The sequence below is a fragment of the Ptychodera flava genome, chromosome 6 (genome assembly GCF_041260155.1).
Source record: "Ptychodera flava strain L36383 chromosome 6, AS_Pfla_20210202, whole genome shotgun sequence".
Classification (NCBI taxonomy): domain Eukaryota; kingdom Metazoa; phylum Hemichordata; class Enteropneusta; family Ptychoderidae; genus Ptychodera; species Ptychodera flava.
In genome coordinates, this window is record NC_091933.1 from 13,901,332 (window position 1) to 13,921,397 (window position 20,066).

General features: G+C 37.7%; 1 protein-coding gene across 3 annotated transcripts in view; it reads right to left on the bottom strand.

The window, feature by feature from the left end:
- Positions 1-16,384, bottom strand: part of LOC139134898 (kinesin-like protein klp-3) — a 22,679-nt gene extending 6,295 nt beyond the window's left edge. The window contains exons 1-13 of one of the 3 annotated variants that reach the window (XM_070701987.1): positions 16,245-16,384; positions 15,273-15,669; positions 14,337-14,381; positions 9,956-10,060; positions 9,210-9,446; positions 8,333-8,446; positions 7,071-7,280; positions 6,441-6,512; positions 5,975-6,118; positions 5,021-5,168; positions 4,504-4,643; positions 842-1,015; positions 142-339 (exon numbers count right to left, since the gene is read on the bottom strand). In XM_070701987.1, coding sequence (XP_070558088.1) covers positions 142-339; positions 842-1,015; positions 4,504-4,643; positions 5,021-5,168; positions 5,975-6,118; positions 6,441-6,512; positions 7,071-7,280; positions 8,333-8,446; positions 9,210-9,446; positions 9,956-10,060; positions 14,337-14,381; positions 15,273-15,443 — 1,758 coding nt within the window. In that variant the 5' untranslated portion in view covers positions 15,444-15,669; positions 16,245-16,384. Of the gene's footprint in view, positions 1-141; positions 340-841; positions 1,016-4,503; positions 4,644-5,020; positions 5,169-5,974; positions 6,119-6,440; positions 6,513-7,070; positions 7,281-8,332; positions 8,447-9,209; positions 9,447-9,955; positions 10,061-14,336; positions 14,382-15,104; positions 15,670-16,244 lie in introns of all 3 variants that reach the window. The other 2 variants (XM_070701986.1, XM_070701988.1) reach the window with 2 other exon arrangements.
- Between the last annotated feature and the right edge of the window lie 3,682 nt (positions 16,385-20,066).

Genomic DNA, 20,066 nt, shown 5'->3' on the forward strand with positions numbered 1-20,066 from the left:
TACATGTAACTTAAATTCTTGACACTCAAAATAAAAACAAACATTACCGGCAATCATGAAATACTGATAGTCAGAGGTTTTCAAAATTACAAAGACAAACAGACCCATAACTATCAGTATTTGTAATGACAATTTTCTTACTGTGAGTTTGTAGCTGACTTTTTGTCTCTCTGCACAAATTTTTAACAGCTCAGTGACAGCTCTGATGTTGACGCCGGGATTGTCAGATGGTCCCATCATGGTGAAGGTCTTCCCGGATCCAGTCTGACCGTACGCCATCAAACAGACGTTGTAGCCATCAACACAGGATGTAATGATTGGGGTAACTTCGTCAAATACCTACAAACCATCAAATTAGTAAAGTGAAAAATTATGCTGTGATTAACCGTGTATCTGTATCCTTTTCCAATTTGGCAGGAAATACACTGTTTACAATATAATGATTCATGAAAGCTATTATCATTAATGACATGCGCAATGACAAATTGTTTGGTATCAGTACAGTCAATGTTATGAACTGCAGTGTCAGTCAGTGATATGACCAGTGGAAACATAGACACAGATGAAAAAAGTTTGCATGGCTAAATAGTGAAAAAATGGTTGCATTGCTAGAGTTTGTACCCACAATTGTACAAAATCACCACTGTCAATGCTGCAAGACACACTTATGGTACTTCATATAAATCCCATTGACCATTTATTCCCAACCTTATATTCTGACTATAAAGTGCCGGTTATTAACAACTGAGGTTTGAGATCAACATTGTCCTAATTAACTAACTATAAATTCAAAAAAGACATGAAGTAATGGATACATCAAAGAAGTTTTGCTGATAATTACCTCTTCCTGTGTAGATGCCGGTGTGAATACTTTATCAAACTTGTATTTCTTTGTTCCTCCAGCCGGATTCTGACAGAGTAACTCATGGTCTGATGGGAAGTCAAGTGCACAGTCAACTCGATCGTCACGACGACAACGGCAAAATACTCGAATATTGCCACGCAGTTCTTGAATCTGAAAACATACAGGGTGTGGAACAATAAGTATCTGAAAGCCCTATCTCTTCCTAATGGAAAGAAAATTCTCACGTCCCCAGTGCGCTGAGAGTGTGAGAACACCAGTGTGGGATCAATTTGTTCTCACACTCTGTATTGTTGCGCGAACGAACACCTCGTATGTTAAACGTATATTGATTGGTCAATTTCTTTCAGCGCGTAGTTCTCTGTGTGTATTGACGAATAGAACATCGCGTAATGTACAACCGGAACTATAGCAGACAGACGACTGTACCGCAGAGTGAACAGGTTGTTGTGGATTTTTCACATTTTGAGTATGGTCAGCGTCGGCAACCAAATTTACCAGCGATACAGTTAGCGAAAGACTTCGATATTGTCATGAATGAACCATCTGTACCTGAGGCTGTGGCAGACGACAGCAGTGACGCAATGCCATTAACAGATGGACGCCAGAGCCGTTTCGCAACATTGTCCTCCGTTGACCTGGATAATTTTGTGGCTGACCAACAAAACCAAGAAACCGTTCGCAAAACTAATGGCCACATTGCTCTATTCAAAGAGTATCTGGCGGAAAATGGTGAACGCAGGGACGTGTGTGATATACCACCAACTGAACTGGACCCGCTTGTCGGCAAGTTTCTGTGTGTCGTACGAAAGGAAGACGGGTCTGAGTATGAGCCGTCGTACTTACGAGGTATGTTCGGCAGCCTTGAGAGACATCTTCGCTGGAAGAAGTATGACGTGTCACTAACCACTGGGCCTGAATTTTTCACGGCGCGAGAACAACTAAAGGCCAAACAGAAAGCTCTGCGGAAACAGGGTAAAGGCAACCTCCCAAACAAAGCAGGGACACTGACTGACGACAACGTCGATCACTTGTATGCAACGAAACAACTCGGCGGTCACAGCCCACAATCGATTATCAACACTCTGTGGTTGAATAATATGTTACATTTTGGCATGAGAGCCATAAAAGAACACAGGTCCCTCTGCTGGGGTGATGTTCAGCTGAAACGTGACAGTCATGACCGTGAATATCTGGAAATGACAGGGGAGCACCAAACTAAAACTAGAACCGGTGAGAATGTCACCGACGTACGTCCCGTAAATCCGCAGATGTACGCGTTTCCGTCAGATCCGGAGCGATGTCCGGTAACTTTGTATAAATTATACAGATCACTTAGACCAGCAGATTCCAACGGTCCGGACAACCCCTTTTATTTGGGGATCAAGCAGACTAACCCCAAACCATCCGAAAAGACATGGTTTAAACGACAGCCTATGGGTCCGAATACCATTGCAAATATCATGAAGAACATGTCGACAGAAAGCGGCCTATCTGAACTCGGTAAGAAATTTACCAATACCAGTGCAAGAAAGTATTTGTTGCAAAAATTAAATGATAATATGGTACCACCGACGCATACAATGCAAAAGAGTGCACATAAGAATGTCCAGTCTGTAAATAATTATTGCAAATTATCTGATACACAACAATATGCCATGTCGCACATTCTGACCGAGACAACAAAAGCTGACGTCACTCAAAAATACGCTCCGACTGCTGTGGCAGGTCCATCGTCAAATTATATGAAGCTTCAACTACATGAAGGAAGGCAGACGCAGCGACTGAAAGCATCGCATGTTCTGGGTCATTCTGCAATCTTCGAAAATTGCCATGTGACAGGTGGAACTTTTAATGTGAATGTGAATATCCAAAGTCAAACTGGGCCATCCGGCAAGAAACGACCAAGGGTGATATATTCAGACTCTGATAGCAGTCAGGAAAACAATATTGAATTATAAATGTCGCTGTGCACAGTGCTTCACAAGGCAGTAAACGAAACTGTTTATGACTTTAGCAATATTATTTATGGCAACACAAACAATGGCCAGTTTATTTGATGACATTAGTGTTGACGTTGAAAGTTTTATTGTACAAAAATGACTCTGCAAGACATTCTCAATTAATCAAAAATACAAGTACGCCTATACGTATTTGAAAATATGTTGGTCTTAATACGGTTGCTGTTATGTATTCACTAACGACCTGTCACGATATGTGAAACCTATGTTAATAAAATTGCCATTTCGGTAATATACCTGTTAACGTGTTTGATATGTGCGTCAATGAAAGGAACTTAATTTTTCTGTGCGGAATGATACAAATGAAACATGGGCAATCGAGCGCTGGTTTTTGATAGTATAAACATACCACAATAAAATGCAATTCTCTAAGATATTGGAGGGACGTGAGAAAAATAATCCCACACCCCAATGGGCAGAGATGGAATGTCTCACACTCGTTGGGGAATTCTGTCTCACACTCGCCTTCGGCTCGTGTGAGACAGAATTCCCCAACTCGTGTGAGACATTCCATCTCAGCCCATTGGGGTGTGGGATTCTATTATTCTCTGTATAACTCACAGAGTGTATGGCATACTGTAAGGCAGTGCAACTCAAGAACAATCCCTGACTCACGCTATTGATACAACATTTCCGCCTACCACATTTCAAAATGACTCCATGCATGCAACCTTATCACCAGTCAAAATGCATGGACTATACAGATCTGCCATTTTATATGGAAAGAAATCTTGTGACTCTAATATTATCAATAACTGTGAATACACTTCACCATTGTATTTTATGAGAAGTTTGATCAGTGATTCCCTGTCAATTTATGCAGCAAAGACAGGAAAATTATTAAATGTTTAGTTGCACATGATTATGCATACATCTGCTGGCAGCTTAGTGGCATAAAAGCATCAGTGCTCTTGTACAACTATTATAGGTTCATTATGCATTCTGATAATTCTACGAAAATTTTTCTACAAAACATACAGAATTTGTGTGATTTTTACGGAAGTTTAACTTCTTTCCATAATGAAACTTCCTCTACCATTGCTTTCTTAAATTGTTTTACTTTTGGGGGTATTGTAATTACAAAATTACATGAAACGAATTTAAGTCTTTGTCAAAGTGTCTGCTAGAAAATGGAGTTAACTACAACATTGCATTCATGTTGGAAAAGCATCTCAGGTTCTGCTGCTGCTGTTTTAAATTCTGCAAAATATTCACATATCAAAGATGCTGGAGACTTTACTGTGATGCATTAGCAGCCACTTTGCCTAGATCAGCGCAAAATGTCAAGAAAATTTGACAAATATTACACATGATAATATGTGTAGAAGTGTCACTGCCATTCAAAACATCTACCATACACTGCATGTATTGATGTCTGATTATCACATGACATACATGTTACCCATACTGATCAAATATAATTACTTTTAATTAACTAAACCTTTGTATATTTTGTATTTTATATGACAATATACATTTCCACATCATTCAATATTTTCCACGTCAATATTTTAACAGTAATATATGTTCACACACATTAGAGCTAATTCCTATCATATCAGTTCCAATACACATGAAGTTGTGCTATTTTCTGTCTCCTACAAATATTTGCATGCTTACCTTGTTATACAGTATCTTTCTTTGCAAACACTCTTTCCTGTACAGCACTCGTAATTCATCTAATTCCGTTGATGTACTGCTGTCCATATTCTTCAACTGTGACAGCCCTGCCATGGCTTGCTGGGCAAGCTTTGTCAAATCTGCTCACAAAAGACATTATCTCTTTCAGGTCGTGATCAAAAATGTGACAGTAAATTTATTGTGAACAGTATAAACAGTACCCCATGATCATTCAAAATATAGTATTGATTATTGTACATGTATCATCCCTTCTAATACATTATGGCTGTGAGAATGTCCTCCAGGATAGAGGCTGATTAAATAGTTGACAAACATGTAGAACTTGATCAGTCGTACAACATTGAAGTATTTGTGATGCATAGCAACCAAAAACTTAATAAAGCGATGTGCAATGTTTAATCTTGGCAGTTTTTTTCATTGTCATTCTGTTGGTACAAATAACCACATCGAGACAAAATAGTACGGCACTATCACAGAAATGTCAAAGTGATATTACCTGCAAAGCCACGCTGTACAAGACTCTTCAAGTTCATGTTCATCTTGTCCAATTCTCTTGCACCAACATCCACAGCTTTCAAAGTATCCTGGTCGATGAAAGGTCCAACCACAACTGGTTCCGGCTCTGGTTCCGGCTCTGGTGCTTTCTGTAATGAGACAAAACAGATGACACAATAAGCAGTGGAATGACACGTAACAATTTCAACTGGTTTTACTGTACAGTACTGTGTATGATGCACCATGTTTATACACTGTCACATAAACAAAGTTCTACTGCAACCTGAGAATGCATCACTAAAATGTCTTACAGCTCCAGTAGTTCAAGCTCTCAATGTATTTTCAAGTATTCTGTTCTCTCTGTGTATACCGGTAATGTTTCTTGTTCTACTCCTAAAATCAAGTAAAACGCCTGGGATTCAACTTGTTAACACATTCTTTAATGTCCGATGTTATATCTGACGACAGATTTCTAGCTTGGACTACCATACATTTGTCATTTAGAAACAGTGACATTGCATATTGACAATGCACTGTGTAGCTGATGCCTTGTACTGTAGCTACCAAATATGATGCCAAAACTATTAAAACATGTGTATTACACTAAACTAACATGAAAGATGGCCATTGCAGAGGTTGGTTTTCTGTAGAAACTGCAGTTATATACCTTAGGTAAGGTGATTTTGAGAAAAAGTTTTGAAAGTATATATTAATGACATTATTTTTTGAGTGGAATGTCATAGACAGAATGCAAATAGCACTGTTATAGGAAAGATGACTTTATATGGCAGACTCAAAGAAAGTGAGAATTAATGGTATGAGAGTGAGAAGAAGAAAATAGCATGGCTGCAAGGATTTTACAGACACGAGATCCATCATCAACAGTGCATAGATCAGTTTGATTGGTTGGAATATTTGTAGGCACTGTTTTGAATTTGAATACGGGCGCACTTACGGGAGTTTGTGGTTTTGGAGTGATAGGTCTGGCTGTCATTGGCCGTGCAGTCCTAGGTCTCTCTTGTTGTAGAGATGCCACTCGCAGCTGTGCTGTCTTGGCATCTACCTCTAGTTCAGAAATCTTCTCTCGAAGTCTTTGCAGCTGAAAATTAAAATGAATATCTAATTCTCACTGTGTGCACTAACCAAAAAAGAGCTTTCCACAAATGACCAGTAAAAAGTCATAACATTTAACAATAACTGTGATAAACATTATAATATTTGCTGTGAATGTCATAGTTCCAGTAATACCAAAACATTCATGTATAAAATCAATATCTCAGAAGCCAGCCGTTTTACTAGGTAAAACTCACCATTTACCAATATTATTGGTTAATTGATTGATTAGTTGATTGCTGTACATGTAATATTGTCATAAAACTTTGCCCTCCAAAAGTTAAATTACTGTCATCACTCTCACTCACCTCTTCCTTGAATGTTTCATTTTCATTCTGGATTGTCTTATTGAGTCGACATGCCTCTTCATAATTAGGTTTCTATGGGAACAAAGACAACACGATATGGAAGGAAAAGTCTGGATTAGTTGCTGACCTTTATCATTGTATGTCTTTCTACAAATGAATTTATATATTTATATTATATTTTCAAACAGATTTTGCAGGTGGGTATTTAAAGTAGTTTGCACCTTGAAAATGAAAGACTTAAATTTTTGCTCAAACTTTTCTCAAGCAAACTTTCAACCATTCTCTTTGAAAATCAATAATAATTGGTGGTCACTGTACAAAATTGGTACTAGAAAGACGAAGAATCCAATATTTACCAATATTTGAAATTCAAAATGGCCGCAATCTTTCTGTTATCTCAATGGTGGAATATAAAATTCCTGATTTTCACAAAACTAAGCCAGTGAAAACTTTCTTTACTCATTATACATCAAAATAAGTCCCCACAAGTGGTAGACAAAAGGAGTACTTTAAACATTTGAGAGTCCGAACATCTGTTCCCAAGAAGCATTCTACAGTAATTGTTTGAAAAGTTCCAGAGCAGATAGGGTCAACATTTTGAATTCTATGGGAAATGATAGCTAAACTTACCAGTTTGGCTAGTTTGGCTTCCAGTTTTTTGATTTTTTCATCTTTCTGCTTCATAGCCTCTGCATTCTTACCAGTCAGCCTACCTCCAGTGTCCAGGTTTCCAGTGTCGCCAACGGTAAAATAGGTTGCTATGCAGTCGTCAAGATCATAGTTGCTGGCTCTCAGGGCGGCGATTACATCATGTCTATCAGTCCATGCAGGACAGGTTTCCTGTGAGACAGTTGAGATAAATGTCAGTTTCAAATGAACATCTTAACCGTGCTCTGATTATACATTCAAATCAATAAACAGCCTGTCTGTCTTGTGACACCTATTTGAAAGTACAAGGATCCATTACCTCTTCAGATATGGTTCTTTTCTCTTGGGTATGTTCCCATGGTAACTAAAACACTGAAGAATATTTTAGTACCAAGGAGACTAATTTTCCGGTGCATCAATTTGCAAACTTTTAATGGTGCGCTTGTTTCATATACTAGTTCACTTGATTGGACACTTACAGCTGGATTGTTTCACGTTCTCAATTACAAGTATCTTCAAAATCTTTGGTGGCAATTTGTGAAACATTTGAATTTCTGTAGTTTGTCAAATGTTAAAGATGACAATATCTAAGTTTTCACTTACACTTACACACCTATCTAAGTTTTCACTTACACTTACACACCTACACTTGACTCTGGGAGTGCTAACTGCATTAAGGTAACATTTCCATTAAAATCAGAATTTCCTTTCCTTTTGTAGAGAAATACACAACAAGGTGGTTGTGGCTCACTCAACATTAGGTACACAAGTAGTACTGGCCAACTCAGCTTTTTAAGTACATCAGTAGTACTGGCTCACTTAGCCTGCAGTACATAGGCAGTACCGGTATTGAGCACTCCGCGCGAAATATACAGGTACTACTGACCAGCTCCACCTCCAGTACACTGCAAGAGTAATGGCCAGCTCCATCTGCAGTACACTGCTATAGTAATGGCCAGTACTTACACTCTGTAGTTTGGATGAAATTTGCCATTACTATAGCAGTGTACTGCAGGTGGATTTGGCCAGTACTCAAGCAGTGTAGCTCAGATAGAATTGGCCAACTCTACCTGCAGTACACTGCTATAGTAATGGCAAATTCCACTCGAGCTACACTGCTGAAGTATTGGCCAACACAACCTACAGTACATCGGTACTACTGGGCATCTCATCTCAGTAGTACAGCCAACTTAATGTTCAGCACACTGAGTGTTGAATAAACTGTGACAGGGAAATACACTTACCATAATTTGCTGGACGAGTGGTTTGACAAAATCATGGTGCTGTTCCCAAGATATTGGTATTTTGATCCAGCTACCGGACATTTCATCAAAGTAGCAGTGAATATTCCTTCTTTCCTGTGGACAGAAACACAGAAATAATTGTCAGCCACATGTATCAATGTACTGGAGGAACTTAGGTGACTGATGCTGGAGCAACTGACAGAAACATTGATCAGTCTAACAAGAAACTGTTTTTGTGCTCATGGTAAAAACATATTGAGTGCATGCATTCACTAAAACATTATTCAGCTTGACTACAATGTTCATAGTATCCCCATCAGAATTTAAAGCATTTTTCATGTGATGATTGTCTCATTTTCCATTTGTTTACATGATCATTCACACAGAACAATGCATAAAGTACATGCTATGTATGCAGGTTGATTACTTTGTAGCAATGGATTACTCAGTGGACATCAAACACTGTAACAGTGTTCACATATCAATTATTTGGATACTACAAGTATCTTCCTTAACAAACCCATCTGTCAATGAAAAAACTTTGCATCAAAAAAATTGATGTCTAGCTTTTGGATGTAGGTATGGTGACCACAGGCTGGTAAAACGTAGTTATCCAAAATCATTTTACAAAAGTTCATTGACCTTGGTACATAAATTTATCGAAGTCATTACTTGACAGGATAACAGATATATTACAGAAGTTTCCAATCCTGTCAAAACCACTGCTGGGACAAAATGCCAACAATTACTCTAAAAACATAGAATTTCTGAGTGAGATCAATTAAATAATGCTGCAAATTATTGTTTATACTCCAAAAAAAACAGCCACTGTCTAGAGCTGACCACTTTTTTGTTGATCAAAGGCAAATGTTTTTACCTCAAATATATAGGTAAGGATTTTTCCTCTGCTTGGATGAACGAAAGACCCTGCCCGATCATCATCATTTCCACCAACACCACCGATCTCGACATCTTCCATTTCAAGATCAAAGCCTGCCGATGTACCTGGTTGGTCATTGTAACTGACTGGATTGTGTTCCGGCTCATCGTGTATGGTAGTCTCCTTCTGGATTGTACCCTGAGACAGCCATTCCTTGGGAAATAGTTGCCATTCCTAAAGTGGGAATAGTCAGTCACACACATGTTGGAATCTTTTCAGTACTATATTATCAGAGAAATTTTGAATAATTCTTTTCATTTGTATGGCAAAGTTACCACAGTAATTATGAATTTATGGTCACAATCATGAATGCACTAATCAACAAAGTAATATGGTGTCGTGTTGTATTGCATTTATGATGACAACAAAATTGATTTTGTGCCTTGAAGTTCAAAATCGAGTTTGCAGAAAACTGAAAGTGGTGTATTTTGGAAGAAGACTGAACTGACAAATCATCAGTTGTACATAAAATTGCAACAACTAATTTGAATGCATCTTACAATTTAAGTTCATAAAAATGATATGTTTAGTTCTGCATTACGCACACATTATTCTTTCAGCCATGTCAAGGTACGTCTTTAGGAACTTCAACAGAGAAGAAAGATTTACAGTTTGACTTGGTCTGCCTCTTTCAATGCCATGGACAACCAACAAATCTCATGGTTTTTACAAGACAAGCTTACCTGTGTCTGCCATGAATCAAGATAGAACCTCTGTCCACCTTGAACCAAACATGTATAACTACGTCCACTCCTGTGGAGGAAGGTTTCAAAGACAATATCTTCACCCTGCAAATGAAAATCAGAAATACGACTATCAGAGTATTTGATATTGAATTTTCACAATGTCGGAGTATTCCCTATATACAGTATATTGTTATATTTCGTGACAAAGTAAGCAGAATATATCAACTGGAGTTTGAAGTTACTGGATAAAACCAGAAGTATTTAGCTGAATGAATACTGTGAAGAAGAAAAATAAAAGAGATCACAAGCTTGGAAATCTTCTTTGTTGATTTTGGCATTTGAAGAAGACATATACTAGAATTAGATTCATTGCTATGCATTGCATACTATTGTGTATCCTACTTCACAACCTTAAATGGCTCCATATGTTATGTTTGAAAACAAAATGCATGAGGCAAGTCCAGCATCAAAACCGCAATCCTGGTGATCAGAATATTTTAATTTGTTGCAATGAGAGACATGCCTATGCTTCCATACTTGCCAATAAAACTTTGAGTTTTGACCAAAGGAAATGTGTTCTTGGGTTGTTAAATTTCAGTATGTACAAAAGAAGGACGATTACTGGTTTTTAGAAAGTTAAACCATAGACAATAGAGGACGGACCCCCCTCTACTGTCTATGGTTAAACAGGGTCACTCACAAATAAATGACCCTGCACAAACCATTGTTCTGACAAGGATTTTTGACAAGAAATACAATTTACTTCATGTAGCCCACTTATTTTTTTCCTTATTTTCAATTATTAACTTAGAGTCATGATACAGAAACGACAGTTCCCTTGGCTGCATAGTTATTCAAGCAAAAAAACCCAGCAACTTCATGTATGTTTATAAGTGTATTGCCCTTTGGGTACAAAGCACTTAAATCAGCTGAACACTATTTTAAGCAAGGAAGTTGCAATCGATGGAATGATAAATACCAACATGAACATGGAACTGGGAAATTTTCCCGACATGTGCTAAACAGCATTTCATGAAAAATTTTCAGCTTCATTGGCCTTTGATTTTAACATGACATTATGAAATTCAAATACGGCATTAACCTATGCCCAGTTTACTTTTTTATTATTTCAATTTTTTAGATGAACTGTTATCAAAAAAAACTGTTTTCCAACTCCATTTCGGAATCAATTAAGTAATATAATCTTTATTTATATTGAATATATTATTATTATATTAGTGGTGTATGAAAAACCACTATTGCCATGGCTACAGTAAACATTATCATAACAGTTTACAAGTTACCACGAGCTACTAAACCAATCAATTATGAAGAAACGAGTGCTTATTTTTCTTTGGGGTGAGTTTTCATATTCAATACTTCTTATATTAAAATGCTTCCTAAATTTCAAATGATGATACAGTAGTCCAGTAAGACTGAAATATTATCTCACGTCAATATTATTTTCATCCTGCTGTTAAAGGTATGGTACAAGAACTGAAAAATGGTCAACATTTCTTTTTATGCAGGTCTTTGTATTTGATAATTTTTTACTTGTTACTCTTTAAAATATCCACTGCCGTGAAATGATCAATAGTTTGTCTGACTGTTCTTGAAGGAAACACAATAAATACAGTGTCCATGCAGTACTCTTCAATTGGTAATGAAAACCAAATGCTTGACTTTACTTGCGCTATAGTCAACGGTGCCGAATAGATTTACTTTAATAAAGAGAACAGAAGACGGTGCCAGTGCACCCTGGTCATTCTGTTCCCATCTATTGCTAACTCTATCATTTCTCTGCATACAGAATCATGCAAGTTACCAGCAATAACACAGCAGCATTACAATTTACAGTTTCTGACTTTTTAAGTACTCTCATTGTTAATATTTGTTAATATTTCTTATTTTCTCATGTGCAAACCATGCACAATGAACAGCATATTTACAAACTGTTGCCGCAGGTCAATTGAAACATAATACTATTTTCAGAAAACTATAGGTTTTACTGGGGCCACTCTTCTCCAGTTTGGGCATTGATGGGCTCAACCATAGACAGTAGAGGGGAAAGACTGTCTATGGCTGAATTGAAATGAAATGTTATTAGACGTCACCTTTGTTCATCTAAAATGAGGATATGTCATTTTGACCCTCTCACTTCATGGTTAAAAAGCTGACATGACGGAGCGTAGATGAGTAGCAGGTATTCTTTTACATCGTTTTGGGTTCAACACTTTGGTTTGAAGGCTTCATAATAATTTCACATATTTTCTTGTCAGTTAAAATAAAACCTCCAAGAAAAGGGTAAAGTGCCATCAGAGTAAGAGTGCTTTCATTCAGGGTTACTTTACCCCACTCTATTACAGTAAACCGTATTTCATTTTAATCAATGAAGTCCTTTAAAAGGAGTCCTCCCTTTTATGTAAACACAAAATTGCATTTCAGAGTTTTATAGTTTTTAGACAAAAAGTGGTTGATCCTAAATTTATTTCACAATGGCAAATGTCAGCTTTCTATCATGACACAGCAATAAAGGCACATAATGGTGGAGGCACTGCGCTGCATAACTGTCAATAGAATAACATCTTGACAGCTGCTGACACATAATTGTGCAAATGGCTGACATGGGAAAGTACATACACACTGTAAAGAAAGTATGTCTTATAGACTTCAGACTAGAGCGGTACAAAAATCCATATATCCCTTAAATAAACACAACACTATGATGTCATCACTTTTTGTACATGTGTATTGATTGCATACAAATGTATTGGATACTTCGCAAACGTTATTGTGGCAACGGCAATCGTGTAAACAATGTGGGTCAATAATATGCAAATGAGGCCTAATCCTGACATTCACCTGTTGTCCCTTGAAACACGCCTGTTGTAGATTATCACAAGACATTTTATCGCATGTAATAATTTAGAACATACAGAACACAGTGTAGCGGAAGACACTGTCTGTCATTAGAGCTATATCATTTTCTCCGTTATTATTGCATTATCACAAATAGCGAATTGTGTCCCATTTATTGATCAATACCTGAGGGCTACACCTTCTTTCTTCATATAAAGTGTTGATGTTGAAAATTTACAAATATTAATGTATGTATTCAGTATCCAGTACAGGGCTAGTGACTTGCCATATTCCTTCACAAACTCTAACAAGCCATAAAAGTCTGACAAAAGATATCATCTATAAAAACCCACACCATGTAGTGTTGGACATGATATTTAATGAGATACAGAAAACCAACAGACACTCACTGAGAAGCCAACATGCTGTTGATTATTTAAAATTCACTGCTACTAACACTGATGCTGACTAGGATACTTTAAATTGTCTAGACTGGAATCAAACATTCTGGACCTTGGATGTCTATATTTAACGATCCCTGACACCAACTTTTTTATAATGTTAATGCTAAAACAGGAATTAAAGTTCCAATCATTATCTGCATGATTCAATATCACATATGCTACCTTTCTTATTTCATGTTTATGGAAGAAGTACATGTTAATATTTGAGACATTAATCAAATACAGTAGATTCATTGGCACTATTTAACATGTTTTGTTGTACGTTAAAACAGAGATATAAAAAAATTTACGATTTGTTACTATCATCTCAATTAATTGCAAAAGAGGAGCAATGAGGCAGTAAACAAAAGTTTTTATCCGTAAATTGTAACTATCATACATGTATGTCTATATACGGTGTATATATATATATATATATATAATATATATATATATATATATATATATATATACACACTGTATATACCGTATATACCATATGTACACAATTTTTTTATTCATTTAGTTAGTTAGTTAGTTAGTTATATAAAAATTCAATTGACTTCAATTGACTTAAGTTTTTGAAAGAGTCCAGTTCTTTATCTTTCAGCTTTATGATGTTGATAATTTAAGAAAAAAAGATTTTTCATCAATTCATCTTCTCATCTGGAATGTATTTGAATATTAGCATTTTATATCTTCAAGTTTTAGCATTAAAATATTAATTTGTAAAGTGGATGAGGTCAAGAATTATTTAATGTTAAAGCTCCTTCACTGTTGCTGTCTGTGGGTATTACCCATGGATGAACACACAAGACAGATTTCACAGTTGATACATGTTGTCTAATTATGAGCAAGAAACAGGATCTTGAGTGTTTAGCTTCACAACCGATGAGCAGGACAGGTGACAACAAAGAGATCAACGATACAGAACGAATCTCAGCATGCTGTGAGATTTTGAACACAAAACCACCTTAAAATTACCAATTATGAGGAATTTTCAACCATGACAAGAAGAGAATGGTAGACAAACAAATAACAAACATGGAACACACACAATGTCATACAAAACTTACGAGTTCTTGCATCTGCACGGCCATTGAAAGCATTTGATCCTGACGCTGCATGCAAAAATTCAGTACACAGTAAAAATTATTACGACAGGGATACTGATGATTGACACATGCTCTAGTCTCACAGAAATAAAATAAAGCATGAAATTCAAGCATCTTTTTGTTTGTTACATGAAAAAAAATGTTCAGAAATGACCATTAAGATGATGAGAAAACGAAATAAACGGAGATGTTACAAAAGTTATTGAAATCCTTGTTTATGAAAGACAAGTGACTTCAAGTTTCACTGAAGTCACTGAGAAAGAGAAGTGATTAAAATCCAATCACTGCAAGATTATTTTAAGCTGATGCAAGATTTGTGACTGTCATTTCTATGCTATTATGGTTTTGCTGATAAATTTAGTAAGCACTGAACACTAAATTCTATGCAACTAAAAAACTTTTCTCGTCTAAATTGCTGCTAAAAGAAGTCCACAGCACACACCATGTAGCATTCACAAAATGCAATACAAGGCTTTATTATAAGTACTTTAAGTTCAGAATATTTTTTTAAAGTAAAGAGTGCCATAATGCAATTTGACATTGCAATTATGATGTTTATACCTGTTATTAGTGGTAGACTCATAGCTAAAAAGTCGCATTCATAGTATCGCATAGTATTGATTAGGCAGAAACAGGTTATACAAGAGAGAATAGATTAACTACGCTCACAGCAAACAAGCGGCTTTATTAGCAGAGCAGGGCAACTCTATATTAAATGTAACCAATCACCTCTTGCTGCTCCGGTGAAAGTGCTTCTATCACCCTTTGCTGCATGTTAATAGTACGAGCGGCCCTTTGCCATTGTTCAGGGACATTATTGTCGTGTGGTCCCCCATTCTGGGTTGGCTGTGAAGCAGGCTGGGGGACCTGTGTCGACCGAGGGCTGTTAGAATTTACCTGTCCAGTGACTGGTGGGTCAGCCTGAAATTCTACCTCTTCAAAGTCCCTCTGTCTCTGCCTTGCTTCCAGTTTTCTGCGCACATTCCTACTCATTGGTTGTTGGTTATTGGATGATCTACCGCTAGTTCCAGTTTGTGGCCGTGCACCAGAACTTGAACCACTTCCCATGATGTACCATGGAACTTTTCATGGAGCCAACTTTCCGCACAATATTCCACAGTAAATTATATTTCAGTAGTTTCGCGTTTCGAAGACCATAAAATTTCTTATATATCCATGAGAAAGACAGAATCCATTCATACACTCCTTCAGGGGAGTAAATTAATCCGACAGCAGGACGGCATCTTCTGATCCAAGAAATACCTTGTTCTTTGAATTACTTTAGTAACTTCACCTGTCCATAAAGATGTAAGTGATAAATTTAAGGACAAAATTATAACTAACTTAGTGTGTGTGATGATATGAAGCAGGGATTGGTGAAGTAACAAATCAGACCTGAACAAACGATTAGTTTACAGAATCTAGAAGATTAAAAACTGAATTGATTGAAAGAATTCACAAGTGCACCCGCATTTCGTTTGTATATACGCCGCGTTGTTCGAATTTGCTGAACGCAAGGACGACTCGAAGTCAGTCTAGTCTGCGGGGTCCATCCGCTTTACGACGTGCCTCACAGAGCCACACACTCAATAGTTTCTTCGCTAATGCGGACCAGGTGTGACAGCATTGAACCCATAAATCTGAGAACATAGTACGAAATCTGACAACTATGAAATGGGCAGCCATAACACATGATACATGAGCTTGAATGTGTCAGATTGCAGTGCAATCTATTGTCTACGGAAAGAATGTACGACACCGGCACACCGCAGTGACGACAGTCCTCAGCGCTGTTGTTGTTATTGAAAACGATTTCTATTTACAATCTCGTAACATAACAAGGTTGCCCAATTTCAGTGACGTACGTACCTTACTGCTTCGAAAAGGCGGCTTTTGACCAGGACACACTGACTCTAGATATCTACAACAACGCTGCCATACCTGTCGACTCGATCGATCATACGGTGGAAATTCGTGAAGTCACCAGAAGTGCAAGTTCCGGTTCTTCTGGTCAAAGGTCATGACACGATGGTCGCGACAACACTTCAAACAAAACGTTGGTTGCGACGTACGTACTTTTATGTACCCGAAGAATGCAAGAGTTACCATTGCGCCAGTCAATGTAAACCCCCACCCCCCCCCACCTCGGCGATACGGGAAAAATGTGGGGGATTAGACCGTGTGTGCCATGAAACTGTGCCCGAGGGGGGTGGGGCAATGCCTCGTTTTGATCCCCCTATTCCTTTGACGGACAGGCCCAGAATATGTTCGTAAATAACTACGCATGCGCACGTATGCAGGGCCTGAAAATTACCCTAGGTCCCGGACCAGTGTTTTATCCCGAACCAGTACTAATTACCCCTAAAAAGTCCGCAGACCAATACAAAAAAGGAGCCAATTTATTTTGCAAGGGAATGTCCAGTGCTTTTCCCAGATTGTGTTCTAGGTCTTTGACGAAAAATTAGAAACTACGTCCCCCCCAAAATACCGAAGTTACTGAAACCACAGGCTCTAGAGTCAATGCAGGCGAACCGCTAGCCGCCACTGATACAATAAAAATCATTTTTATTGTATCAGTGGCGGCTAGCGGTTCGCCTGCATTGACTCTAGAGCCTGTGACTGAAACCATGGAGGTAGCAGAGACGCACCAGTTACACTAAAACCAAGAGCCCATTCCATTGAGAGACTACGTCTTATAGAGTACAAAATTACAATAATTATCGCGTCTTTAAGTCGATCAAACATTTAAAATTTAGTCTATTTCTTTCATCACAACATAAACTCTAAAGGAAAATCAGTTACTCAATTACAGTTTGCGATTCATGATATGAGCCAGGCGATGTGCGTCCACTAGCCACTGCACTGCAAAAATCAAATGACGGGCCATGCACGTACTCATTTTACATGTAAAATTTAATGTGGTAAAAACCAGACCATAGCCTCAGCTAAAAATATCAGCAACCCCAAAATTGTGTGAATATATTATATCTCTGTCTATTAAAGTAGTATTTTGCAGTAAAATTCTCTGGAAGGAGTCTCATTACAACTTTCCGATCGTCCGTGGCAAGCAAGCTTCTGAATTTAGAAGGTCACCATGCTGAATTCTTTATATAGTCAAGACCCCCTAGCTCGATTGTAGTTGACCTTAACAAGAACCGCCTAGCTTGTCAAAACAGCGTTATGGCAATTTGCTATTGCTATCAAAGGAAAAAGAAGTCCCTCTCAGATATTTGGTGTTTTCAACCTATTTTTTACAATTTAAATGGAAAAGAATCAACCGCTGGGCAATTATAAAAATGAAGTGAACTTTATAGCAATAGTAAAAAACATGTCAAGTGTGTATACAAGAACTTGAGAAAAACTACCAAGTAAATGTTTATGCAGTGTGTCTGTATTAAAAAGATTGGCAGTTTATGCTGTATGTAAATCCCAAGCAAATCTGATAGAAATGCATATATAACATGAGTATGAGAAATGAATCATTCTTGTATTGTTATGCAACTTTTTGAGGACCAGTGGATTTACCTTTGGACCAGTCAAAAAAAAAAACAGGTCACTGGTCCTGGGACCAGTGGGAAAAAACAGAAATTTTCAGGCCCTGGTAATGGATGTTGTTGTTCAGAGCGGTAGCATGGCGAAAGGTGGCTGTCAAGGCCGTGTGGGCCGGTAAGCAGCTTTTCAACTGGCTATTGATGAACGCGATGCAGCAATATTCAGAGGTGTGTATGACAGTATATTTGTGATTGATGGCTTAAATATCGATAACTAAATAAATGATTTTCATCCGCCGTGTATTCTTATTTTTTGGAAAACTGAACATACCATACGCAAAATTTCCCGCATTTTCCCACGTGAGCGTGACATTTCGGATGTTCACGATGCGTCATCGACATGGTCCAGCACTGAAAAGACCTCCGGGTCAACTCTATTTTTGATAAAGCTTAAAGGGACAAAGTCAGCCATTTTTCATGAATTTTGTTTGATGCGATATACTACTTATTTTGTTTGACATGTTGAAAGATACTGAACGAATGAGTGACCATACATATATTCGACCCCGGTTTATACAAATTAAGTAAAACCATCGCGAAAACGAATTAATGGTCATGACCATTAATTCATTTTCGCGATGGTTTGCATGTATCGTGTCTAAAACCGGGGTCGAATATAGCATGGTCAGCCATTCTTTCGGTATCTTTCGACATGTCAAACAATATAAGTAGTATCTCACATCAAACAAAATTCATGAAAAATGGCTGACTTTGTCCCTTTAAATTGCTTGTGTATTTGGAAAACATGTTCGGTCACGACGCCACGGGATTCCTTTTTATGTCCGCGAAATGTATTATCAAATTTATTCATGATGACCCATATAGCTAAGGAAACAGTTCTGTTTCATCAGTGTGATCATTCTGATCATCTGTTCTGTTGAGTTTTACACAGTATCTTTCTGCCGTGTTTTATGATGAATAAACACGGATCATTATGAATTTTCATTCCTCTGCTTGTTTTAAATCAGTGCATGACTGATGTAGAATGTGTCATTGTGCTTAAATCATTTGTTTTAGCCTGAAATATGTTTATGCCTGACAACATACAAGCAAACTAGACTGAAAAATATTGTAAATTTTTGCTCCAAAATAGGTGACGTGACTGTGACACCTCAACACTTTTATCTGGTCACAGTATAAGTGGCTGAAAAACAAATGCGAAAAGTATGTTATTTTCCTGGATCTATTTGTGTTGATTGTGATAGACATTTGTGAACAGCATAAATGTCACAAAACCCTGTTTTAAATGATAAAAATTGTTCTAAAGTTGAACATGAACTTTTTATATTGATGCAGGTTGTTTACGACATGAAATGAAAATTCCAAAGAGTGGTTGTGTGTAGGAATTTACAAATTCCCCACCCCCGTATGTGGGGGATTTACTTGGTTTAGGTGGGGATTTTCCGGATTGTCTTGCCCCAGGGGGGGGCATTTGGCAGATTTCACAGGACTAATTTCCAAATCCCCCACTAAACCCCGAGGTGGGGGGGGTGGGGGTTTACATTGACTGGCGCATTACCATAGTGCTAAGCTGGACTGTGGTGGCTAGGATAGGAACAGTTTCTCAGATAATGCATTGGCGAACGAGGAGTTTTGATCGTCAAAACTACATTTATATTGAATAAATAGGCCTAATATATCCCCCTGGGTTTGTGAAATGTCGACTTAGCTGGTGTCTTGAGATGGGTGTCTTTGTAGCAAAAGTGGAAAATATTGTGACTGTCGTTTTTTGCTCACGTGTGAACACGTGAGCATATGTCGCAGCGATGTCTGTCTGTCTGTCTGTCTGTCTGTCTGTCCGTCTGTCTGTCTGTCTGTGTGTCTGTCTGTCTGTCTGTGGGTCCATTTTCTCAAAAACGGCTGAACGTATTTCAGTCAAATTTGGTAGACATCTTCAGAATTCAAATGGCTAGAACTGAAAAGGTTTTGGTGGGCGTGGCTTGGATATTAATGAAGTTATGAAAGTTTTAATTTTTCTGTTACGCCGCGTATGACAAGTGAAAACAATCGACTGTTTGAGGGCGCTGTGAAAAGTGCTTGTCCAGGTTGGCTACAGCTGGATAGCTCTGGTTTCAACCACGGTCCCTCCGTGTTTCAACCTCGTATTGAACATTAAAAATATGATATTTTATTACTCATT